We start from the raw sequence: 27,461 nt of genomic DNA, 5'->3' as shown, positions 1-27,461 counted from the left end.
ATATTGCAAAACATTATCTTTCGGCATCTGTATGTCAGAGGGACGTTCACCGATGGGTGGTTGCTGTAGATAGTTTCCACTGAGGTGGCGTCTTTATTGATATAATACAAAAGCCACCATTTTATTCAGAAGAAGGTTGATCCGACTATCCGAAATAAACTTTCTTCAAAGTGCAAAACTGATAGCGCGTCGGAAGGAGATGATGCAGTAAATTTTAATGGATGGGATCACTAACAGCAACCAAGCTACCACGCCAAACCCGATGCCATAGAAACAGTCCATTTTCACAATTCACTCTTTCTTTTCATTAAATGTTGGTCCTAAGAAGAACCAATTTTTCTTTTCCCAATGCTCCTTTCCAACTAGCTGACACCACAATTTGTAATAAATTTTCAGCATCGGCACTGGCGGTGCGGGATCGCCACAGTGCTATTTTTATGGTCAACCCTTTCTTCATATGAAATGCTGGTTCGTTGAGGTTGAATGATCTGCAGCAACACATCGAGCACCACCACCAATGCGATGGATTTCCTTTGAAAATGTTATTAGCGCCTCCGTGATGCTGTGTCCGCTCCGCAGCGATCGCTTTGATGTGTCTGCTCTGCGTGAAACCTTGTTCAAACTGAGGATTAGATCCAAACCCGCAAGTGATTGATTTTTGATGTCTGTGCTAGTGATGCATGTACGTGATTGGTTGGTTGACCTATTTCCAAACTTTTTATCAATTATCGATAATAAATAGTTAAAAATCAGTATTTTCAAATAAATACGAAGAAGCGTTGACTCATCCTTGATCGAATGGTCCAAAAAAATTGAAAATCCATCGAGAAACGGTTTTTTTCGCTGCCGCTTGCTGAGCCGTCTTTAATGTTTTTATTGTTTGACCACCATTAGATTTAAGAATTTCATGTAGACAACACAGTCCGATGAATAAAAAACAAATACAAATACAAATATGTTTCCTTCCTTTAATTCTTTTTCCTCCTTTCTTACTTCCTTCTTCCTTCCATATTCCATCTTATTTTTTCTAACTTCTTTCTTTTTCTTCCTTCTTTGCTTCATCTTCCTTCCTTCTTTCAACCTTTTTTCCTCTTTATTTCTTCCTTCTTTCTTCATACTTAGTTCCTTTTTTTCTTCTTTTTTTTTCTTCTTTTCTACCTTCTTTTTTTCTTCTTCTATCCTTCTTTCTTCCCTCTTTCTTCTTTCTCTCTCTCCCCTTTTTTTTCTTCCTTTTTGTTTACTGTTTTTCTACCTTCTTAAGTTTTTACTTTCTTCCTTCTTTTTCCTTCTTTACTCCTTTTTGTTTGCTTTTCTTTTCCTTTTTTTCTTCCTTCCTTCATCCTTCTTTATTCCTTTCTTCCGTTTTTCTTCTTTCTTTTTTCCTTCTTTCTTTTTTCCTTCTTTCTTTTTTCTTCCTTCCTTCCTTATTTCTTTCTTCGTTCTTCCTTCTGCCTTTCTCCCGTTTTCTTTTTCATTCTTTCCTCTCTCTTTCTTTTCTCTTTCTTCCTTTTTTCTCCCTTCTTTATTTCTTATTCTTTCTTGTTTCCTGTTTTTCTTCCTACTTTCTTTTTTCTTTTCTTCTTTCTTCCTTCTTTCATCCTTCTTTCTTCCTTCTTTCTTACTTCTGCCTTACCTCCTTCTTTCATCCTTCTTTCTTCCTTATTTATCTCTTCTTTATTCCATCTTTCTTCTTTATTTCTTCTTTCTTCCTTATTTCTCTCTTCTTTGTTCCTCATTTCATCCATCTATCTTCTCTTTTTCTGTTACTTGCTTCCCTTTTCTTTCTTTTGTTTTGTTTCATTGTGTCGCCCTTCTTTCATCTTCCTTTTTTCTTTCTTCCTTCTTCTATTTTTCTTTTTTCTTCCTTCTTCCTTCTTTTTTCCTTCTTCCATCTTCCTTCTTCTTTCTTTCTTTGTTCTTGTTTCCTCTTCTGTTCTTTTTCTTTCTTACTATATATGTTTCCTCCTTTCTTCTTTCTTCCTTTTCACTTCTTATTTACATCTCACTTCTTACTTCTCCGTTCCTCACTTCTCACATCACATTTCTCACTTGTCACTTTTTACTTCTTATTTCTTCCTTTCCACTTCTCACTTTTCACTTACTTCTTCACTTTTCACTTCTCACTTCTCATTTATCTATGCTTACTACTTCCATCTTGCATCTCACTTGTCACTACTTTCTCATTATGCCTTAACGTCACTCATTTCTTGTCTTTGTGTTCTTTCGACCTTTTGACCTTCGACGTTATGACACATAATCGACCTTTTGACCCTTCGACCTTTTGTCCATCGACCTTTTGACCTCCGACCTTTTGACACAGATTCGTTCAAAATTACGCCAAATGACCAACTTTTTTGTTGCAGTTCAAAATTATGCCAATTATTGGCGTTACGCCAAATGACCTTTATGTCTAATGACCTTATGCCAAATGACTTTATGCCGAATGGCCCAGATCCTTTCGTACTTGTGAAAACTGATTCTGATAACATCGAGTTCACGAGGTGAAAATGCATTGGAAAATTACTTCGACTTAGCAAATATCGAGTAAGGAAGGCAAAGACTTACGGAGGGAACGCAGTATGGGAACTGTACCGGTTTTGGCCATGTTCCTAGTTTGGCCTATTTTGCGAATAACTCGAATAAATCAATTCGCAAGGGTTTTATTAGCACTAAGGCACTAAGTTGGCCAAAACCGGTGCACTTCCGTATGGTAGATTCAAGGGACTTTTAATTTCATCGTGTTTCAATAATGAGGACATAGGTTTTAGGGGGGGAGGGGGTTCAAGATTTTGTGACAGTACATATACTTACTTACTTGATACTTGATGGGCTACAGCTCTTCGATGAACCTACGCCGAATGGAGTATCCTTCTCCACTGGACTCGATCCTGGGCCAATCGCTTCCAGTCGCCCTGAACATTGAGCTTCTTCTTCAACTGCAAAAAGCCATCGTGTACGTGGCATTCAACGAATCCTGCGGCCTCTTCCGGGTTCTCTACTAAATATTATCTTCGCTTGACGTTCTTCCGGCATACAAACAACGTGACCAACCCACCGTAGTCTGCCGTGTTGTATAAGCTTAATAATATCCAGCCCTTTATACACCTGGTACAATTCGTGATTCATGCGACGCCGCCAGATACCGTTCTCCTGTTTACCGCCGAGTATTGTCCGCAGCACCTTACGCTCAAACACTCCGGGAGCTCTCCGATCAGCCTCCTTTAACGTCCATGTCTCATGGCCGTATAAAGCCACCGGAAGAATCAGAGTAGTATACAGCGCGAGTTTTGTTTTCGTTTGCAGACTACGGGACTTAAGCTGGTTACGAAGTCCGTAATAGGCTCTATTTGCATCTGCAATACGCCGTGTCACCTCGCGGGTAACATCATTATCGCACGTCACCAATGTTCCAAGATACACAAATTCTTCTACCACTTCAAATTTTTCACCATCCAGCACTATTTCGCTACCACCACCACTAATGAACCCACGTTGATTGCCAGCGACCATGTACTTCGTTTTGCTGGTATTGATCGTGAGTCCAATCCTCGCTGTCTCCCTCTTAAAAGGCGCAAAGCCTCTTCCACGGCACGGCGATCAATTCCGATAATATCGATATCGTCCGCAAATCCCAGGAGCATATGCGATTTTGTGATAATGGTACCGCTTCTTTGCACACCAGCTCTCCTAATCGCTCCCTCGAGCGCTATATTGAACAGTAGGTTCGAGAGTGCATCACCCTGCTTTAATCCATCTAAGGTAACAAATGACGTCGATATTTCATCCGCAACCTCGTTGATCGGCCCTCACGAAAACCTGCTTGGTATTCGCCGACGAAGGACACTTCAAGCGGTCTCAATCTGTTGAACAGAATACGGGACATAATTTTGTACGCCGAATTAAGGAGGGTTATTCCTCGGTAATTGGCGCACTCCAGTCTGTGCCCTTTCTTAAAGAGAGGGCAAATGAGGCCGTCCAACCAGCTAGCAGGCATTTCCTCGTCTTCCCATATTTTCGACATAATATGGTGCAGAACTTCATAAAGCTGCTCACTGCCATGTTTGAAAAGTTCAGCCGGGAGCTGGTCCTTCCCCGCAGCCTTATTGTTTTTCAGCTCTTTGACAGCTTTTTTAACCTCATCTAGTGTAGGTGACTCCACAGCTTGTCCATCGTCGCTAATATCTATTCTGTTCACCGATGCACCGTCACTTCCTCCATTCAACAAAGTCTCGAAGTGTTGATTCCACCTGGCAGCTACGTCAGTTTTATCTGTCAGCAAATTCCCTTCTTGGTCGTCGCACATGGCGGGAAATGGCGCTGTCTTTCTCCGCACGCCATTGACAGACTCGTAAAACCTCCGCATATCGTTCTGCTTCTTTTTTTTTCTGCGCCTCGCCAACCACTTGTTCTTCATATTCTTTCTTCTTCCTGCGGTGGGTTCGGTTTTCGGCTGCTCTTGCTTCCTTGTACCGATCTCTATTCGATCGGTTACCCGACACTAACATCCGGCATCTGGCAACGTTCTTCTCGTCTGTCACTCTCTGACACTCCACATCGAACCAACCCGTCCTGGGTCGCCTCTGTGCAGTGCCTACCACTTCTCGTGCTATTGTGCTCACCGCTCCATGGATCGACTCCCATAGATCGTTGATGTTGTCGCTAACGTTGATTGCACTTATCCGTTCGTCGAGCATCTGGCGGTACTCAGCCGATACTCCTTCCGCCGACAATCGCTGGATATTGTAAAGCATCGTTCGCTGTGATCTTTCGTTCGATACAGTTGACAACCGTGATCGAATTTTACTGACAACGAGGTAGTGATCAGAGTCAATGTTCGGACCTCTGAATGTTCGCACATCGATAACATCCGAGAAATGGCGCCCATCCACCAGAACATGGTCTATCTGGTTGCAAGTTTCACCATTTGGGTGTCTCCAGGTGTGCTTTCGGATGTTCTTTCGTGCAAAGTAGGTGCTACTGATGGCCATCCCTCTGGCAGTAGCAAAATTTACTAGCCGTAGGCCGTTGTCATTGGTAGCGGAGTGAAGGCTCTCCCTACCGATTATGGGACGGAAAAAGTCCTCTCTACCGACCTGAGCGTTAGCGTCTCCGATAACAATTTTCACGTCATGCTTTGGGCACTCTCCATAGGCTTTATCAAGACATTCATAAAACGTGTCCTTCACGTCGTCGGATTTATCGTTTGTCGGTGCGTAAACGTTGATAAAGCTGTAATTGAAGAATTTGCCTCGTATCCTCAACCCACAAATTCGTTCGCTAATGGGTTTCCACCGCATCACTCGCTTCATCTGCTTGCCCATCACTTCGAAACCAACTCCATGCTCTGCTTTTCCGCCGCCGCTGTGATAGATGTTATACTTGAATGCAGTGTTGGTCGGGATCCACGGCTCGAAATTCACGTTCTCCGGATCTAGGCCATCGGACTTCTTGAATAGCAGCCACGTTCACTCCAACCTTCTGCAGTTCACGAGCCAGAAGGCTCACTCGTCCAGGTTCATTTAGGGTCCTGACATTCCAGGTACCGAGTTTCCAATCATAGTCCTTATTACGTTGCCGGATCGGTTTCCAAAATAACGTTCTCTTTTCTTCTATCTCCATTTTTCGTGGTATTTGAGAGGCTTCAGTAAGCTACCTTACCGGGGTCGCGTTACCTACATCGCGATGATGGGGCTGCCACCTTAGGTATAGCTGACGCGATACAGCATTTCGTTAATCAGCCGCTGGGTACCAGGCAGACGCTGTTTGAGCCGCACCTCCTGGTGAACAGACGCTCGAGGCGTACCTTCTCACTCTAGCTGATGTCAGAAGGACAACAGTGCCCAGGCTGCACTACCAGCTAAGTACACAACCCTTAGCTGGCGGTCTTTTGTCATCGGACGACCCGTGGAAGCGTGAGATAGGGACTTGTGGGGACCAGAGCTCTGTTGGGCGCTCCTTCCTTTATGTCAACCCACCATTTTGCAGCCCATATACATATACTATGTATACAAAAAAGCGACTAGAAATCTCAAAAAGTAGTGGACGTTAAATTTGAATCACACCTAAGGGAAAGTATTTCATTATATTTTTTATAATGATAGAAGGTATTGTGGAAAGCAGTTATTCGAAAATGTAAATTTTGAACCCCCTTTTCTTCTCACTGAGTAATGCTTCTCAAATGGATTTTTTCTTGTATTAGGCGCAAAGTTGAAGCAGAACGATTGTATGACATTTGCCAGAAAACCATTTGCCAGAAAACCATTTGCCAGAAAACCATTTGCCAGAATCAATTTGCTAGAATGATTTTGCCAGAAACCCATTTGCCAGAATGGACCATATTCCAGAATGTAATTTGCCAGAATGTACCATTCCCTAGAAATAGTAAAACTGGAAATTCCAATAATTATTGATGGCTTAAGAATAGAAAAAAATGGATTCGGATTTATTTAGTAATGAAGGGATTTGCGGTATAATTAATTTTCATAAAAGGGATTATTCAACATATTAGACAATTTTCAGAAAGATAGATCCTATATATCAAAAAAAAAAAATATTTGTCTAATACAAACAAACTGTTTACGAATGGATATCATATTTCTTCGTCTCATTTCGGAAGCAGATTTTATTTCAAAAATTAAATCATATCTACAATTGGATAATATCATTTTAAGCCATACTAGACGCCATTTGCTTTCATTGAAGAAGTTATATCTACAAGTCTAGGCAAAATGTCTATTCCTAAAGAAGGAATCATATGCACAATTGACATATTCAAACACGGACACGGGCAACCACCTACGTTTGAAGGAAAAACATCTTCTTCTTCATTGGCATTACATCCCACTGGGACATAGCCGCCTCGCAGCTTAGTGTTCATTCAGTACTTCCACAGTTATTGACCGTGAGGTTTCTAAAGCCCCAAACGCAATACAACGGAACGGCGACGGAATCGGCAAATTTGACAGTTAGCCCATATATTTTCTGTCAGATTTTCCGTTTCCGTCGCCGTTCCGTTGTATTGCGTTTGGGGCTTAAGTCAAGTTACCATTTTTGCATTCGTATATCATGAGGCTAACACGATGATACTTTTATGCCCAGGGAAGTCGAGACAATTTCCAAACCGTAAATTGCCTAGACCGGCACCGGGAATCGAACCCAGTCACCTTCGGCATAGTCTTGCTTTATAGCCGCGCATCTTACCGCTAGGCTAAGGAGGACACCGGGATAACATCTATCCTTGCCTTAATCGGAGCAAGCACCATTTTTTTTCAGAAATGGATCATGTGCACCATTGCTTCCTTTCTGACAAACGTCTATTTTCAAAGAAGGGATCACATCCACCTTTGCTTTAACTCGGACAAGCGCCTACTTTTGAAGAAGGAATCACATCCACCATTGCTTCATTTGTAGCAAACGCCCACTTTTTAAGAAGGGATTACATCCTCCATTGCCTTAATCCGAGTAAGCGCCTTCTTTTAAAGAATGAATTACACAAAGCGCCTTTTTTGAAGAAGGGATCATATCGACCATTGCCTTAATCCTGACAAACACCTATTTTTGAAGAAAGGTTCACATCCACCATTGTCTTAACCCGGGCAAGCGCTTAATTTCAAACAAGGTATCATATCCACCATTGTTTTAATCCTGACAATCGCCTATGTTTAAAGAAGGGTTCACATCCACCGTTGCCTTACTCCCGGCAAGCGATTGCTTTTAAAGAAGGGATCACATCCACCATTGCCTCAATCCGGGCAAGCGCCTACTTTAAAAGAAAAAAATACATCAACCATTGCACATAATTTTAAAGAAGGAGTCACATCCACCATTACCTTAATCCGGGAAGCACTAATTTTGAAAGAAGGGATCGCACCCACCATTGCCTGAATCCGGGCAAACACCTATTAAATAGCCAATACCAAACACCTATTAAAAAATTTTGAAAGAAGGGATCACATCCGCCATTTTTGACTTAATCCAGGTAAGCTGCTATACTCGGCTTATGTATGCATACGTCTTATGTACAGATTAGGTATTTTCAATTCTATTATCGACAACAACAAAGCAAAATTATAAAAAAATGTCCCTTATGCCAAATGACCCTCTCTTTTAACGCTGTTCATAGTTATGCCAAAAGTTCATGGCGTTAAGAATTATTGCGCATACTGGGCAAACGCGTGGTGATGACCAATTCTGGGGAATGGTCCATTCTGGGGAATGGTCCATTCTGGGGAATGGTACATTCTGGCGAATGGCTTTCTGGGGAATGGTGCATTCTGGCAAACGACTTTCTGGGGAATGGTCCATTCTGGCAAATTGATTCTGGCAAAAGGCCTTCTGGCAAATGACTTTCTGGCGAATGTCATACAACCGGCAGAACATCATATACAATATTGTGTTGACTGGGGATAGAATAGCGGCGACTAATGGTCACCACCGCGGCGATGAAATCGCTTAGGTCTGGGGGAGCCTTAAAAGTGTATTGTAAGTTATTAAAATATGTATATCGAAAATTAAATTTTATAATTGTTTCTTTAACGTTCTGTTTAGCCAGTATAAAAAACATATTAACTTGCATTATTATTCGGTACACTTAAGAAATCTGTTAGTAGAGGTTAACAAATTGTCAGAAATGCGATCTGATGTAGCTATTTAGAGAGCACTTTTTTTTGGTCAATGCTAAGTGAGACTGGACTAAGTAACATTTTTTTTATTTCGAGAAATATACTGCTGCATCTAGTTTGCATCAAGCACTTTGGAGATCTTTTACTATGAAACTCGAAGCTCGAGAAATCCTCATTCAATTATTAACTTAAATGTTCTCTTAGTCCACTCTGATTTGAAATAGATAATAAAAATCGGTTGATACTAACAATATTTACTTCCCATAAATGCATTTACTTTATTGAATCAGCTCTATTTCCGTTTCTGGTGAATTTTAGATCTCGCCTCAGTGGCTATTGGATATCGTAGTTTAGTTCATTTAGATTAGATGTAAATGAGCCTCGAACCGCACTCGTAGTCGTTAATGCTTCCAAAGCCTTGAATCGATCCGGATATGAATTTAAAGTTCCTCCCGCAAAATTTACCGCTATGAGTAGACGGAGCTTCGCTGCCAGTTTGGGATCAGAATGACGGATGTCGCCCACCCGATCGCGCCAATTTCCTCAGTTTCGAAAACCACCCCCGCTGCTACGGACGGCTCGGAAGCGCCGGCGCCGCCTCCGCGTACGGTGTCCTTCAATCGGGACGTGCATGTCAAAAGAATTGGTTTGTCCAAAACAAATTTTCCAACACTTCCTACTAAATCACCTTTTGTCGTTGCATTTGTTTTGCTTTCAATGTTCGTTCGGTTCGCCCCGTGGCACATAATCACTTGTTTTGACGCTGCACGCTGCTAACCGATTAATGCTCTTCTCTAATCGATTCACACTCGGAAATGGAATTTAACGGAGCAACAACCCACAGCTAATTTGCTCTTTCACCTCCGCACACTAACGGCGAGTACTCTAATAACGATCGTAATTAACTTTCTAATCGATTCAAATAACACTTGTTGACAGTATTTTACCCCTTTAAGATGTGTGAAAAGGCCGAATCAAATTTTTGGGATAAATTTAAAGATATTTGAATTAAACGGACATTTTAGCACCATATGGAACAATACCATCACTAGAAAATCTTGAATGTTATTAGCAGAAATTTTATTTTTTAGCAACATGTTCGGGCTTCCATCCAGTTAACTGGGGCATTTCGGGAACTCAATGAATCATCCAGACTGCGGAAATGCCACAGAGCTCGATTTGCAAGAAACTCTCGTGACACACTTGACAATTTGCAGCCGCCTTACGTCACATTCGTAGACAATAACAGTGCCCCGTCCGGCGACCATCGATGCGGGATAAAATGCGTGGAACTGTGTCAGGCCTACACATCCGAAAGAAGATGCAAATTCGCCTTATAAACCACAGTCATTGCCTATAGGAAGAACTCAATAGTCGGGCTATAAAACTTCCTCACCGCGCGGCAGCCAGCACTAACAGCGCCAACAAATAGCACGTGTCATCAAATGGGAATGAGAATTCTAACTCACCAGCTCGGTAGGCCGCTGAAAGCGGTGACGGTGTCGTAGTCGTCGCCATAGTGAAGCCTTGAGATAGATGTAGGTACCGGCGCGAATAAAATCTGCGGAGGCTTACATCGGCCAGCAGGAATTAAAATGCGCACCGAGCTGATTTCGTGGGCGGTCTATACCCGCTCTGGCTAGCTGGAACCAACATAACAGTCCGACCTCTCCGGCAAACTGAAAACGTTTCCAGTCAGTGTCAAAGAACGATCTTGATCTCTGGGCGATGCGTTGGTCTTGGCAGCGATGCCGTCGACGACGACGACGCAACCCGGATGGAATGCTTGAGATCGAATAGCGGAGCCTTCCGTGATTCCACGCATGTGCACGAGCGGAAGTTCTCACTGCTGAACGTGCTGCGGCAGTTCTGGACCCGCGCGTGGGAGGCACGTTTAGGTCAAACTTGTTGCGGTTTGTTGAATCAGACCGATTTGTCAGCTGCTGGTAGTGGGATGGGGAGTTCTATCGGGAATAAATTGAACGATTATCTAATATGTATTCATAGTAGTTCAATATAACATGTTATTGTTGAGAACGGTGGCAGCCAGAAGTGAGCTTGAACAGATGGTCGTATTCAAAGCAGGCTTATTATTATTATAATTTTTGTCTTTATTAACGAGACTTACGGCCATTTTTCACGATTTTTCGGGAAATTCAATGACAAATGGTTTTAATCATTTATCATATGTTGTGTATCACATATTTACATATTCTAGTTGTTATAGCCAGTCAGAAGATAATGATCAGACGTGACATCGGCATGATGTTTATTCCTCACTACAATTGGTTTCGGTTCATACAGATGTGATTTGTTGTAAGTCCATCACGGTTGATGGGGGTATGTGTGGTTCATTATGTCTTTGTTATCACAGAATGTGATCTTAGTTCGAGTTTACGGAGCCGATTTTCGCATTGAAGTCGCTCATACAAATCTTGATATAACCCTTCAGTACTTTATGTACAACGATATGGAGTTCCTATAAGGGGGAAAATGCTTATCTAATCTTCCGGTCAATGTCATCATATAGTGCATATACTCCTGTATATATACGATTGTGATGCATCACCAGTGCTACGATGTGCACGTATTACCTGGCAATCTAACTGCATTGATTGTCTGCCTTTTCAGAATTCCCAATAAAATTCCGTTGAAATATCACAAATGATGGTAATTGTTTGTGGAAAGGGAAAGAAAAGTGCAGTGGGTACTGGCCAAGTTCCCCTGGCGGTGCTAAAATGATAAGCGGGAACAATGCCTAATTTCATTTAAATCTTTTAGTATCATTAGTGATTAGCACACGTTATTATTTTATGTGGGGGCAAGCATGGAACATATTTTTCAACGCGGGAGTCAGGCGGCTGACCCATGCTCGACCAAAATAGTAAAATTTAGCTAGAATATTTTAATTTTGTTTGATTGTTTACTATTGAATTTTATATCAGAAATCGCGAAAATACTTAAATAAAACTTTGTAAAATGTTTAGTATAATTATCTTTAAAAGGCATGGTTTGATTTTTGTATTCGATGAACCTAGAAGAATCGTATTGCTCACTGAGCAGAAAGTACAAATTTGGTAAATTTAGATTTGTTCAACGGATATTTGTTGATAGATTGAGGTTAAGAAATCGTCTGTAAATTATTTAAAGAATAAACTGTAAATAAAATTGATATTAGCATACTCTTTCGACAGCCGGCTGGCAAGAGTTTAAATAAAACAGGTAAACAACATAGTCTGTGGGTCGAATTGCCAGCTTGAGGCAAACCTCCATGACCTACCTTACCCTACCAAACCACCAACTCCGTAGAACTTATGAGGGCGTCGCCAAGTCGGGGCCTCTCGTTAAGTAAGTTCTACATCAACATTTCCTTTCCTATCCCTAGTTACGGTAAAGATGGGCGTGGTTGGAGTAGTAATCCTCATGCTTATGCCATTTTTATCTTAGATTGGAATCAAGGGTAACTCCCCACCTTGATTTCCGATAGCAATCTGGATAAGGATTCCATAAGAAACATGAGTATCACTAGTGTCCAATCTACGAAGTATACCGTAACAACGCTAACGCTAACGCTAACGCTAACGATATGGAGTTCCCTATAAATATAGGTTCTTTCACAAATTACGTAACGCTAAATTAGTTGATTGTTTATCCCCACCTTCCCACTCGTAACATTTTTTGTATGGAAGGTTTTTTTTGTGTGGATCGTAACGCTCGCTCCCCCTACAGCGTAACGTAATTTGTGAAAGGCCCCTATACTTTCCGACTAGCGGATCGGCATGGGATTCTGCAGTTTGAAGCCCATATTCTGAATTTAAAACTTCCTGAATTTTCTTTCATTTATAGACTACAACTTCAACATCGCTAAGGGCACCTGGGAGGTTAAATCAAATGTCAGAGTATAGACGAATTAATTCTAATGGTGTACTGCAGTAGAACCCAGCTAGGTTCTCCACAGTTTGGCCAACGGACTGCTTCGTACGGTGCACTTCATTCCAACTTACCAGCCTCCGATGAAAAACATAATTAATTCATCCATTGGAATACATGATAGATCAGATTTTTATTTTCAGAGGAAAGTAATATTTACACCTCACATACTGCGTATAATTACCGGTAAAAAATACTAAGTTAAAACCGGTCATAACCGCGACCGATGATTCTGTATGGAGGCACTCGTCCTGGTAGATTTTGTTGTTTTTAGGAATGGTGGGGTAGCGGAAACTGTTGTCAACACCTAATATACCGTTCGAGAAACTAGCAGAGAAAACTCACGAATAGATTTAACGGCAACGACTTTTAGCATAAACACAGAACAAGGAGGCCTTTTTAGCCGTGCAGCAATTTGTGTGTAGTGTTGTACGCCAGTAAGTTTTGGTATTCATTATTAGATATTTTTGTTTTATATTTCGGACCTGGTGGTGCTCTCACAAATGTATCAGGAATGCAGAGCTATAAAAATCAGAAGGGTTGTGTACAATAAACGACCGCCTGACGTAAACTATGCAAAATCTTTTGGTGCAATGATAATTCTAGCATCATGTAAATATTAGGTTAATTGCATATTATTAGGCAGCTAACTAGATAGTAGGAAACTTTATTGCAGTGTCTCTCTCCGATACATGCTTGTGATACCGTTACTGACGCCACTTTACTACCATCGCCAAGCGATTATGTTTTGTACTTTGACGAAAATTCATCTTGGATCAACTTTCTCCTGTATAAAATTGTGGAATAGAACCAAATTATTTTGATTAATATAGGGGAAGGTGGTAGGTTGCCGGCACTGGTCGGTTGACAGCACCCCGTCGTAACTTCCGACAAAGAACAAATGCGGTGATTTGACATTTGCCGTACGTGTGCTATGTTAGCACGATCTTGTTGTGCTCATTTCCGAAGCATATAGGGGCCTTTCACAAATTAAGTAACGCTGAAGGGGAAGGGAGGGGGTCAAGCCGAGCGTTACGATCCATACAAAAAAATAAACCTTCTATACAAAAAGTGTTACGAGCGGAAGGGAAATGACCAAATTTGTCAAAAAGGCGGAGCTTATGGTGTTACTTCATTAAATACAAGAAAGCTGCTACCTAGGGATCCTATATTAAGAGATGTGCGAATACTTTTCCAGATGAATTAGCAACGCTGTTAATTTCGTAAACAAACGCTGCCAGCACTTGTCGTGGCGCAAAATGTTGGAGCTCGAACATGACTTTGCGTATAATGGCATTTTCAGATTTCGTTATCTAACGTCCAACAGTGCATTATCACTAAAATAAAAGTGCAATACAAATGAACAAAGTACCATGCATAAACTAGACTACTTCAACTTGCCAATGTAAAACAAATTGTTTATTCGACAAAACTTTTCGTAAAATCTTTTTCATTACAATCGCAATACTTTTCAATCCGCAACAATAACAATGTTCATTTGGCTCAGATTCTGACAGCTCTCAATGCTCGATTGGCTCAAGATGGCCGCTTTCGCATATCTCTGAATGTAGGATCCCTACCACTACCCAAGTAACACCGAAAACATCTTTCTTAGCGTAGACTTAGGAAACTTGTTGTATGACAGTTATAAAGATGAAATACAAAACATATAATGTTCAAAGAAAGTTGTGAAAAGTTTTTGCTAAACATACCGTCCTTGATCATAGAAGATGTTTTGTACTACATTCTCACGACTTGCTGATAACATAGCATTTTTAGACATTCATTTTATTGTTCAAGATGTTTTGTTCAACCCTCTCACGACATTAAACATGTCGTCAAGTTGATTTCACGAACTTACAAAAACATGTTGATTTTTGATACTTGCTTAGGAGTCGTTCAAAATGATGTCACAAGTTTAAGGGGAGGGGACTAGGCCAGTACATATACATTATATGATATACTAGGTATACAAATAAGCGTGACAGAAAGGGGTCTAGAAATCTAAAAAAGTAATGGACGACATAGTTGAATCAAATCTTATAGTCAAAACATAGACAAATAGACGTAACACTTAATATAAATTCATCGCTCATAATGTATTTTTTGCGCGATTCCGCCGGGAGAGGCGCTATCAGTCAGCCAGTGAAAAATCAAACACCCACAGCGACGCTTTATTACGCATCTTAGTATGGGCTCATTAAACGGGGTGGAATTTATAAACAATTTAATGACACCTTACTTGCTCTTCGGTAGTAGCCTTGCTTAAGTGCCGTTCGACATGCAGCGTACCTAAGGGCGAAGCCAGAGTAAACGCGAGGAGTGATGTGACGCGACACGACTCATGTAAAAGAATAACAGTCATTATCAACAGGCTGTCGAATTGCACTGTCGCGTCGCGTCGCATCGCACGTCGCGTTTACTCTGGCGGGCACCTAACTCTCCCGAAAACCTTTCCGCGGATTGGGAACAATGGTGCATTTGGGTGAGAAAAAAAATGTTGGCATTAAAAACTATAAATTGTTCGCATTTCTAACTAATGGGAACAACGTTCCGGCAGAACTTCTTTCCATGCTGTGATGTAAAGCTATATTTAACCACCTTTGACCCAATCTATTGCCTTTAACCACCGTCGGTGTATTACCTGCAATATGCTGTCACAAATGGGTTATTGGGTAAGACTTTCTCTGCCTCAGATCTGATCCAATCTCGCAAAGGTTTTCTCCATGCTGAACCTATCATCCTGTATACTATCCATATTTTGGTCACAAAACTTATGGAGAAGTATATTAAGAGTTTATCTGCTGGATACACAGAAAAGAAAACTGGGAAAACCGTTAAGCCAACTAGCAAAGTTTGATTTTCAAACAATATGTACGTTGAAGAGATGCTTACATGCTTATTGCTTATTGAAAAGATGATGACTTACAAAATCAGATTTAGCATACATATTCAGATAAAATTTAATTTTCCACTGGCTGACTCGAGGGCTGAATATATAAAACTATCATTCTGTTACCATCGGGACTACCATCATTATCTCTAATAAACATTATTCAATTCAACAATTTCCATATTTATTGAATTTTTTTTATCTGTCCCAACATTCTTATGACTGCCTAAAAAATAAACATCAACAACGTATCACCATAGCAACAGTGATGATGGCTTGTGCGTGTAGCGCTGTGGTACAACGTTGCATTAGAAAAAAGTGATCGAAGCGTAGCTTTTAGAATCGAAATGTCAAACGCAAATTTATCATGGCTGCCATTGATTCGAGTGGATTGTGCAACAGATGGCGCTAGAGTTTTCGATGACGAGAAAATTGGAACTGATTTCCACTAAGAGTTACGTCTGTTTGTCTGTGGTCAAAAGGGCTCAGTTCAAATCAGTGTTTTAGATTTAATTCCAACATCTTTTCGGCCCTTCCGGTGCCGGTCTATAGGTAATTTTCGGATTGGAAAGTGTCTCGACTTCCCTGGGCATAAAAGTATCATCGTGTTAGCCTCATGATATACGAATGCAAAAATGTTAACCTGGCTTATGGCCCGTTTACATATAGGCTAGTTCTAGCGGACAATGCACTGTCCGACAATACTAGCTCGATATTAGCATAATGTAAACACTATTAGCACATGACAATTCCTGTTTACATTATGCTAATTTCGCGCTAGTATTGTCGGACAGTGCATTGTCCGCTAGAACTAGCTCATATGTAAACGGGCCATTAGAAACCTCGCAGTTAATAACTGTGGAAGTGTTTGATGAACACTAAGCTGCGAGGCGGCTCTGTCCCAGTGTGGGGATGTAATGCCAATAAGAAGAAGAAGAAGAAGATCTTTTCGGATCTAAAATCGGTCTTTTTCATCAACTCTATCGTTTGTCGAGAACGTGCCATATTTTTATTATGCATATTCGAGAATGGGTTTACAGATGAATTTTCAAATTTTATGATTTTGGTACAGTGACTATTTTTTTTTAAACAATGGCGCATGAGTTTACCTACCTGGTTGGCTAAAGCGTCGATACACCTATGCCTGGCATATTGTAGAGCTCCATAAACGTTGGTCTTGGGCGATGCTCCTCCAGTTTCCCCGAACGTTCAGGTACTCCAGGTCCGATTCCACAGCGTGCAGCCAGCGTGTTCGTGGCCTTCCTGGTTCTCTGTTGAATATTGTTTTCGCTATTCTTCCTTCCGACATTCGCACCAAGTGACCACTGAAGACTGTCGTATTTTATACGATTCAGAATATTTTCTTCTTTGTATACTTGATACAGCTCATGATTCATGCGTCTGCACCACACATTATTTTCTAGTTTTCCTCCGAGTATCGTACGCACCACTTTTCCGCTCAAAACCTCGAATGTGCATGTTGCGGACCCTAAGCTGGTTACGTAATCCTTAAAAGGCCCTATTCGCAGCAGCAATACGTCTTTTCACTTCAATGGAAACGTCATTGTCACACTCACATGTCACAAGCGTTCCAAGGTAAACAAATTCTTCAACAACAAACAGATCCCCATCAAGCACTCTATCTCTACTTGCCACCATGTACTTTGTCTTGGTAGAGTTAATGGACAAAAGCCTCCACTACTGCTCTGCGATCGATTCCAATAAGGTCGATGTCGTCCGCAAAGCCCAGGAGCATAGTGCCGTTCCTCTGCACGCCAGATCCCCTAATAGCGCCTTCGAGTGCAATGTTGAACAATAAATTCGAAAATGCATTACCCTGCTTCAATCCGTCTAAGGTATCCGGATTAGCAGCGCTGCCCGTATCAGTCTAATCAGTTTCGCCGGAAAACCATGTTCGGACATTATCTGCCACAGCTCATTTCTTTTTACTGAATCGTACGCTGCTTTGAAATCAATGAACAGATGGTTAGTCTGCAAGTTGTACTCCTGGAATTTATCAAGGATCATCCGCAGGCTAACCATCTGATCCGTCGTTGATCGGCCCTCACCAGGCTATAGACATCCCTATCTAACTCCCTTAGCCTAAAAAATAGCCACCATGTCCCGGGCACAGTGTGCAGATAGACCGCTGTCAGTTGCATGAGATGTCAACAATCGTCAACAACACCAATGATTGTAGCTTGATAATTAAAAATATCCACAACAATGAAAGAGCAGGATTTATTTTTAAATTCTGCTCAAGCTTTTCACGGTGAAATAAAAGACAAATTGTTGTTCTCCATGTAAGTAAAATCAAAATTGATCATGTAGATAAGTTTTGAATCAATTGAACTCATTAGTCATATTTAATTAATATTCCCGATTAAAGTTGAATATTGAAGAAAGCTGAATTTGGATGTTTTACGATATTAAGCTTTTTTAGATTTGACGTACGTTGCTCGGCGTTGGTGTTGGTGTTGGCTACGCTAAACATGAGGTCTTAGCATAGGGCTGGCCCTCACGTAAACCTGCCTGGTATTCGCCGACGAAGGACTCCTCAAGCGGTCTCTGTCTGTTGAACAGGATACGCGACAGGATTTAGTACGCCGAGTTCAGGAGGGTGATCGCTCTGTAATTGGCACACTCTAGTCTGTGCCCTTTCTTATAGATTGGGCATGGGCATATGAGGCCATCCAACCAGCCAGCAGGGAGCTCTTCATCCTCCCATATTTAGCATATAGAGAGCCATTCAGCTTTCAGCAATTCAACTCCCGCATTGAACGCGAACTAGATGGATAGTTCTCGACAGTAGATCTACTCTATTCCGACAGGGAGTTGCCCATCGTACCGAAGTCGATTCAAAAATTCCGAGTGGATATAGCGTCCAGTTTAATGATGCTCTGGTGACCCGACAACTGTTCGTTTACATTTGACGAATTACTCGAACTAGTTATCGGTCTAGTCTACTTAGATAACCGATTTTCAGTGCCTTTGAGCCATTCAGTCTCTAGGTCACGATTCGACCGCGAACGACTCGGATAGTCCCCTATTACTCATATTAAACCAAATTCAGTCGTATATGAGTTTCTACAACCAAATGGGTCTGAATAGTGCTGCTATGTGTAGCACGACAGCGGGGGATCCCACGTAATCGATCGTGACATTACACTCTAGGACGTTGGTAACTGGCGCTTGCGCGCTCGTACGTGATCGAAATCCCATCTGGCGGCCTTTTGGCTGCTCCGTAATTCAACCTCATTGTAGGAACTCGGTTGTCATGCTCGTCACTCTTGCGAATGTTTTCCACTGTTATGCGTTCTGGCACATACTTCCGGCGATGTTATCGGTGATAGTGTCTAGCGTGCATTCCGTTCTTACCTGTGCAGGAACTATTTGAATCATCCCTGGCCTGTTAAGATCTGGGTCAAGCCAAAATTCAGTTCTTCATGGTGTTTGATAGTGCATGCTAACACGCTTTGTATAAGGCGGTGGGTCCACCTGCCCTTCAATCGAGTTGACCCTCTCTCTGTCATTTGACCACGCTTTGTTGCCTTGATATTTCTTCGAACATTACTGGTGATACTGAGGTTATAGCACTCCTCGTCTTCCATGACCTCAAATTTGGCATTCATGCCCACTAGTACGCCTGCAGCCTCGCGATATAATGTACGTTATGCGCCGATGACCCTCATAGGCATATCAGTTTTTATCTGCTCTCCAGCTTTCAGACGTTGCAATTTGCATTCAACACTGACACACAGGCTGTACCTCAGTACGGTCGTATTCAATCCACCACGCTTGATAGCAGCCTATGCGTGCTGGAGCACACCCTCGTGCAGTTCGTCATCATCCTCGATCACTATCGACCGCGACGCATGCTTGCAGTCCTAGACGAAATAGCTGCTGAAGCTCAGCTTATCGTCGAGGGTCGTACCGATTTGCCTAAGAGATCTCGCAACCGTCGACTCATGCATCGCTTTCCAGTTGACGTCCATGTTATGATACGCAATTATGCTTCGAAGAGACTAATCGAACGGGCTGCAGTCAATTTCTCCGACTCAATGGATTCTTCCTTAGGTCGTTGGGGAATTCCTCTAGCTTGACTTCTGGCAAGTGCTTTAACCTAAGTACACCATCGTATATTACCTTACACAGCTATGGACCCTGGATTGATCACTACAGGCCACCTGCCATATTGGAGGTACCTGGTGTAGATCTTCTCTTCGAAAGTCGAATTGCTTGTTCGACCATTCTTCCGTTGCGTAAGGAGACAGCCGGTTCAGAATAACCTGTCACGGTATCTATCTAACAGATTGGTGTTGAATCATTTTTTCTGCTCTCCTCTCGTCTGAAATCATTCATACTCCTGCACGCTTCAAGTCATAAACACAATTTTGAGTTTCGTTCACACAAAAGTGGTCCAACCTGGAACAATACATATTATGTGTTACTGCCATGTTACCACGCAAACCAACACTATCAATATGTAGGTGAAGGTTTCAGCTACCTGTTGATGGCGTTGGTTTGTGTCGAAGTGCTATCAGAATCGTCAAATCGACGTTTACAAAAGCAGATAAGTCCTTTTGAAAATTTTGTCTTGAAATATTAGTTTAAATTGACGGCTATCGTCGTCATGTGCGAATATTATTCATGCGATGTGTAATTGACTTTTAGCGTGTGGTGTGTCACTATCTCGGAATACTTAGAACGATGCCGCCAATCGTGTTCATGGAAACACTTATTTTTTTTGCACGACTCTAAGAAATGATCGAATACAATTTGTATTTTAAATATATCATATTATTTGTACACGAATTGTACAATATTTTTCAACTAATGTTTTGCTTCTAAGAATCACTATTTCCTACAGCAAACCTGTATAAACATCATCTTCAAGTATCCTTCTAACAATTCTTCTTCATAGTATGCGATCAAGATCACTTCGAAAAGGAGGTTTGAGTATCTTTTTGAAGATTGGTCCCACTGTGACTCACTACTATAATATAAAGTTAGAGATAAACGGAACGTTAGATTTGTCATCGTTGATACCGTCTTGAGCACAAATAAACCATAGAAGAAAATTATCGCTGTCGTCGCTGGTGCAACATATTTTGCTGGCAAGGATAGGATGGGCTTTGGCAAAATCTGTGCCTAGCGTTAAAAGCAGAATTGTGCTGAAATTGAAGCTAGAAGGATTCAGATTCACCCTCATTGTTACCCTCACTATCCATTATGTTAGCGCGAACACTTCGCTTGGTCGTTTAGGAACCACTCCCCTCATTTATCAACAATGCAATACCAGGACAGTGATCGATTTCCCCACGCAACTTTGTATCAACGCACTATGATTTATCCAGTTTTAATCCAATTTATTAACGTCATCCATGAAATTGATTTTCCCACCGGTCGCGATCAAGAAGGTTCCGACGACTCACAGCGTGGCGGTCTATGTGCGCTTGGCGGTGTTCAAAACGATGTTCCGTTTAGCATAGCAGGCCTCTGGATGCGCGTGGTCGGTTAGAAGCGGCGCGGTAAATGCGGTGCGAACAAGCAATCATTCGAGAGGTGTGCGCTGATTTATGCGCCAACCATTTATGCTGCGTGCGCGCGTACCCTATAGAAGAGCGATTTCTCTCGAGGGATATGTACTCCCACTGAGGGTACACTTTTTGAACTTAAACACCGTACTTTCCTTCGCCAGAGCTTCTGGAGGCTACCGGGGCCTTTCCTCGGTGATGCATTTTTCGTAAAAGGGAAAAGCAAAACAAACAAGTGCTACTTCACTTTGTACAGAACGATCGCACGTTTGTTATTGTTGTTATTGCGCGGGATAGTACTTGTGGGTAGATGCATAAATAATAACCCACTGATGGAGCGCAGCTCGTGGCATTGCGTTGATTTGCGGTTGCCATGATGACGGTCAAAGAAGGTTTTACTGACACGTAGCTCGTAAATTACGGCCAAGTGCCTACTTGGATCGATGCTTCGGGTCCGGGTCGCTTAGCATAAATTAAATTGGCTTTGAAGAATAATCTGGAGTAGTCCGGGCCGTAAATTAGGTCGCTTAAACCTGCTTAGAATGGGCTGTTGAATGTAACTCTAATACTAATTTATGATGTTTATACGCGTTTTATCAAGATTTAACAAGCTTGTTATCTATTCGCAGGATCTCGTTCGGAACCACGAACCTTTCCTACCAGTTCAAACGTTCGCAAAGAGCCTCAAAACCTATCCAAGGAAGCACTCCGAAAAGAAGCTGAATTTGTATTAGCGCAAGCTGATCGCTTAGATAGAGCACAATCCCGAAGCAACAGCATCAACGGTAATAAGGACAATAAGTTCAATTCGCTACCGTCGAGGAAATCTCGGGCAAAAAGCACACTTACCAGAAGCTCCAGCGATGCTTCCTCTAAGAAACCTCAAAAAAGTCTATTAAGTTTGTTTAACAAGGCTAGGAATGATGGTCCAGTAAAGCCACCTGAAGAGAAGTCCCGAATAACCGTGAGTCGTAGTAAGAGTGATGTTGGCCAAGCTCCTCGACAAGTAAGAGGTCGAACTCCTAGACGTAACACCCAAGAGCTGAAAAATGATGCACTAACTCCCATAATTGAAGCTTCCCCAGTGGAATACACCAGATCCGTAGATCCGCTTACTGCATTCGCTCAGCAGAAAAAGAGCTTCGGAGATAGTCAGGAATTGAATATCTCTACTAACCGCCCAACGTCCAAGCCAGTGATGGAAACGATCGAGCTTTTACGGCAGAATTCGAAGTCCCAAGAACGCCTGCACAGCTCCCAATTGCCACCTGATAAACCCAACTTGACCAAAGGAGTCACGGTGGAGAATATCGTCAAGCGTCTGTCCTCCGAACGACACACTTCTCCCCCTCCTGCGCAAATTGTTCGTGACGGTTTTTCGTACACTCGACCGGGTGAACCCATTGTCTATGCCCAAGTCGTCTGTAATAATGACAACAAAGCTAAGCACACCGTTCGTAACCACTATCTAGCGAACACCAGCGACGAAGACGTCAAAAAATCTAGTCCACACGACGACCTTCTCAACAGAATGACCACCAAGGAGTACCTCACCATGAAACGTCCAAGCCCTCCATTGCCCAAGTACACCCTTGATGAAACGGACAACTTTCCGCGAACCAAGTTGAAGCCCTATAATAGCGATGAAGACGAAGGACTGGGCATAGATTACAACAAACGCTTTTCAACCTCCTACCTCAAAACGACAACTACCACGGCGGCTGATTCGTTCACCAACTCGGATGAAGACCACATCACTCCGACCGTCAAGTACACTCCTCCATACATGGCCCACAGCTACAGTACGAGCTATCGTGGTCAAGCCGATGGCAAGGAGTATTTCCCAGAATTTCACGAGCTTAGTCAACGGCGAGAGATACTGGAATCGCGGATTCGTAACCGAATCGGCTCGAGGGAGGTACTGGACCTAGGTTCACCCGATAGGGACTTGAACAGACATGCAAGCGCAATGCGGTATGATCAGTACTATCAAAATAGTGGTGCGCGGAGGAGTGTTGACCGAATGGCAAGTGTTTCGCCAGTTCGGAGGAACACTATGTCACCCCCTCCAGTACAGGAAGATTTGGTACAGCGCAGGAACTCGAAGAACCAGTACGTGGAGTCATTTGTCACCAAAACGGTAGTGAATCGTGATGGACGGCCCTTCTCGGAGGAGTACGTGGAGCGTTTCAAATATCCGAGTAAGAATGTGGAAGATGTACGGACGACGAAGACTACATTCGAGCGGGACGGGTCTGTTGAACGGACCGAGGTGCAGAACTTTACCCGACATCTGGGCGAAACTAGCCACTCGAGACATGTGATGGACAAGGGAGATTCTGGGATTGAGAACGATTTTCGTAAGGACTCGTTGAACAGTGAATATCCAACAGGGTAAGATCTGCATAGTCTTAATGTTTTCATGCTTCTGAAATTTCGTTCCTTTAGAAGAAAGTATTCGATGGCTCAGAATATTCATGCTTGTGAGGGATTTCTGCGTCATGAAAGAGCTCATACCAACAGCTGTTTGCGGAAGCCGAAGCGTACATATTCGTATCGAGAGCGAAGCATTGATGATGGCAGCCGGTTCGATCCTAGGTTGGACGATTATCCGGATTCGGCACGGAGTTATCCAAAGGAGCTAAAGTCTTCCATGAAGCAGGAGAAGAAAACTGGAGGGTTAGCAAAGGTGAGTGTGGTTTACATCATCGATTTTCTTCTCGGAAACCTGTGCTTTATTTATGTCTGGTTTTATATAAGACTTTTGTAATATCATTTATAGTATTTATTGATCATTTAAAATTGGCATGCATTGGGTAATAGTTTAGGAACATTCACGCCAATAGCGTTATAATTACAGGTTAAACAGTTTATGAGTTCAACCAAAAAGAAACTTGTTAAGATGGGCGAATCGGATAAGAAGGACTCAAGACAGAGCAGCATCCGGAGTGATGAACGGTCACGATATGATGAGCAGTACCATTCTAAGGTGAACCCATCGCAGTATAATGAATTTTGGCTATGAATCTCAAACGCTTTTCATATTTAGGTCCCCGACATTGCCAACCGCCGGCGGTTGTCAACTCCGAAATCTAGTCCTTCAACGACGAAACGTTCGCTCTCGTTCAAAAGTACCTCCAAAAGCGGCGAAACGTCAAAAGCTTCCCGTTCGGATTGGTTCAAGTCGTTTGACAGGTTGTCTCGTAAGAAGCCGCAAGACTCCAAATCACAATTTGGTGGAAGCGATGTCAAGTCATCCGCCAGTGGCACAAAACAACAAAAAAGTTTACGGTTTTTCGGTGATACCGATACAGAGTATGCGAACACCGCCCCAGCCAGACCTAGTCGGTAAGCATTGAGTTGAACTGTAATTGGGTTGAAGCGTTAACTAATTCTGAGTTTTCCTCTTGCACAAGTTCCAAATCTTCTCTGTCGAAGGTGGATAAGAGATACCAGAGCGCTTATGATTTGGAAGCGACGCCAAAGTTCCGCGAAACTCGATATCGTTCCACTTCTATGCAAAATCTTGATGAGGAAGATCGAAGAAATGAGCCTAAGGTAACTCCACTTGAGCATTCGTGTTCAACATAAATACATAAATATGTTTATTATTAGCGAAAAGACTTATACGACATCTCCGAGAACTCGACAAGTTACCGAATGCGATCTCCGTCGCCGAGTTATCCGGTCCGACGACAGCAAAGCATAAGCCGAGACTATACACCGGATCGCACCATCAATCGAAAAAGCTACAGTCGTTCGCGAGAGAACAGTGTTGATCACGTCGAATCCGAACGCTATCAACGATCGAGTCGAAGTCGCAGCGAACAACAGCACAGGAAACCTCCATCCGGCCCACAGAAGCCAGCCCGTAGCTTTGAGCGGAGAGGGAGCTTGAACAGGTAAGATGATAAAATATTTATTCGTTAGGATTTTTGCTTGATCAAGTGTCATTTTAACAGGGACATGGATCGTGTCCAGGACAGCTCCGGTACCGAGGGAGAATCTAGTCAGCAGAGTCAGAGAAGTGTTGTATTCCTGCATGCAACTACCGGTGAGTTGATTAAAATGTCTACGGTATTACCCTTCTAGATCCTTCAACATTTCTATTTGTAGTTGGAGACATTCCGCATCCGCACATTGCAAACGCCCACCGAATGGCATACTCGCGGGAATCGCTGAACAGTGCCAAGAAAGTGCAACCGATGACCCGCACCGTATCGCGATCAGTATCCGTGTTGGCTCCATGGAAACCAAAGCACATTCGAGACGGCTACGAAATCAACTACCATAACGATCAGCAGCAGGTTGTGAAACCGATCTCAACATTACCGCGACCGACAAGGAACCGCTCGTCAAGCCAGTCTACGTTGAGCCGAACCAAGCAAAAGACCCGGCGAAGCCATGCCGGATCCAAGGATGATCTGGACTCGGACAAAAGTTCTTCGTTTGATAATTCGCGCAACTCATATCGGACGCCCGACGGTGGCGGAGGTGCAGGCCACCAGACTCATTCGTTACCAAGGAGATCGCGGGAAACTGGATCGGGTTCCGGCAATACGAAAACCAACACTCTCCAGAAGCATCGAAGGGCCTAACCTCGTAGTTTTGTTGCTTGAGGTTGAATAAAGTAATATTTAATAATTTTGCTAAACAGAAAAACAATCCAACTTCGATCAAGTGATGTTTGATTTTTGGTCCTGGAGATTAGAAAGTAGTCACATTTTATATTTAACAAAAGTGGATGAATATGTCGCAAAAATTAACGTTGTTCTTCAAAAAAAAAAAGTAATATGCGAACGAGATAATTATACTAAAAAGGATTGAATTTTGAATAAAGATTGCAAATTATTTCAACGATCTTACTTGGAATGCGACCAATACTGAACCAAATGTATGATGACCAGCAATATGCGCTCCCTCTCCAGAAAGTTTTTAAAGATAGTAAACATAGGTAAACACCAGGAAGTTCTGACAATTGCTTGTGTTCGGGCTGGCAACCATTCCGTAGTCAACGAACTGAAGTCTGCTGCGATAGTCATCAGATAGCATTAAGGTTCCCCAAACACACGCGATGCGACAGTCGCGACGCGATTCTAGCGCTTGGCGACAGCGATTCTGTCGCCGTTGGTATGGAAGCGCGCCTGGAACATTGCCTGCAGCGACCCAACGATAGAATCGCGGCGACTAGTTGTCGCCGTCGCGGCGATAAAATCACTTAGGTCTGGGGGAGCCTTTAATGTCAAAACATCGCATGCGTTTGTTATCCATGCATAAAGCGATTATCTATTTCAATAATTTAGTTTATTTTATTAATTTCTACAGTGCTACATTGAATTAAATTCGAAAATACGTTAGAGGTGAGAAATAACAACTTATTTATAAAAGGCTCAACATTATTGAGAATTATCTTACAGCACAAAAATTGTAAAATTATAACCTAATTGTTCGTGGAATCGAAAAACTACTAAGCCACTGAATTTGTAAGCAATCTCTAAATTAAAATCTAAGCAAACTTATTACTACATATATCCTAAATATATTGCAGCTTAAAGTACTACGCTAACGAGAATCGTGTGTTCTTAGTTCGTTCCCGAACAGCTTGAAAACGTGAGGCAAAGATAATATAAAAAATCACTTATGTTCCTGTCTCTAATATTTTTCACTCGTGTGCATTCTAAGTACTTTGAGTGATGTATACAAAATCAAGTCATTTTTACAATTTGTGCTGCCAAAAAGTCTGATTTGCTGATTCAAATAAATGAAATTGTTCCGCTTCGAAAGAAAACAACAAGAATTAACCCATGAAGTTTGGACCTACACACTTAATTTTTTTTACCGGGAAATGTTGAACTTTTACCAAGATTCGCTCAGCCGTGCTCCAGCAAACATGTTTTTTGTCTAGATTTCTGTCAAAATTTCTGAAAATCAGCAGATATTTTACAACACATCAGCTAACAAACGTCATTTTTGCTGAAATATCAGTTTTTCATTTTGCTGGCGCACGGCTGTGCGAATTTTTGCCGAGCTGCAGTAATAAAACTCAGTGTGTATGTTTGGATTTTTTCTTCGAGAATCTTCAAAACAATTTTAATCAAAGAAATACATTAAAGTGAGAAGCTGTTCCCGATCTTATGGAAGCAACGATTTATCAATTCAAGTAACAGTCCATGTCTTTCCTCCTGCGATCTCCAAGAGATTAGGATGGCGCTATGAACCCGTCGACTGGAAGTCATATGACCACTTCAGAATCTCGCCGGGCTTGTCTACTTCCCCGGTAGTCACGGTCTTGTAACTCAGCGAATGGGAATTTTCTGGCAATATTCTTGCTCGAAACTTTCTCAGGGACGTTCCTTTCAAGTCTTCATCGCAAACCAATCTACCAAGAAGAAACAGTTGTACCTCAAGGATTGGTCCAGGCGGACACAATGTTTACGTCTTCATTTACGCCGAAGACATCTTAATGGGGCACCTCCATAG

At 42.2% G+C, this 27,461-nt stretch overlaps 1 protein-coding gene across 2 annotated transcripts in view; it reads left to right on the top strand.

Annotated features, from left to right (window-relative positions):
• The window catches only part of LOC134227089 (uncharacterized), a 161,580-nt gene extending 135,748 nt beyond the window's left edge, over positions 1-25,832 (top strand). Inside the window, exons 4-12 of one of the 2 annotated variants that reach the window (XM_062708332.1) lie at positions 8,940-9,267; positions 21,611-23,375; positions 23,433-23,670; positions 23,842-23,970; positions 24,031-24,329; positions 24,398-24,539; positions 24,597-24,883; positions 24,944-25,035; positions 25,098-25,832. In XM_062708332.1, the coding sequence (XP_062564316.1) occupies positions 9,129-9,267; positions 21,611-23,375; positions 23,433-23,670; positions 23,842-23,970; positions 24,031-24,329; positions 24,398-24,539; positions 24,597-24,883; positions 24,944-25,035; positions 25,098-25,579 (3,573 nt within the window). In that variant the 5' untranslated portion in view covers positions 8,940-9,128 and the 3' untranslated portion in view covers positions 25,580-25,832. Of the gene's footprint in view, positions 1-8,939; positions 9,268-21,610; positions 23,376-23,429; positions 23,671-23,841; positions 23,971-24,030; positions 24,330-24,397; positions 24,540-24,596; positions 24,884-24,943; positions 25,036-25,097 lie in introns of both variants that reach the window. The other variant, XM_062708331.1, reaches the window with a different exon arrangement.
• Positions 25,833-27,461: the final 1,629 nt, after the last annotated feature.

The sequence above is a fragment of the Armigeres subalbatus genome, chromosome 3 (genome assembly GCF_024139115.2).
Source record: "Armigeres subalbatus isolate Guangzhou_Male chromosome 3, GZ_Asu_2, whole genome shotgun sequence".
NCBI classification, from domain to species: Eukaryota; Metazoa; Arthropoda; class Insecta; order Diptera; family Culicidae; genus Armigeres; species Armigeres subalbatus.
The sequence above is the reverse complement of the archived record's forward strand: the minus strand, read 5'-3'. Positions and strand labels throughout refer to the sequence as shown.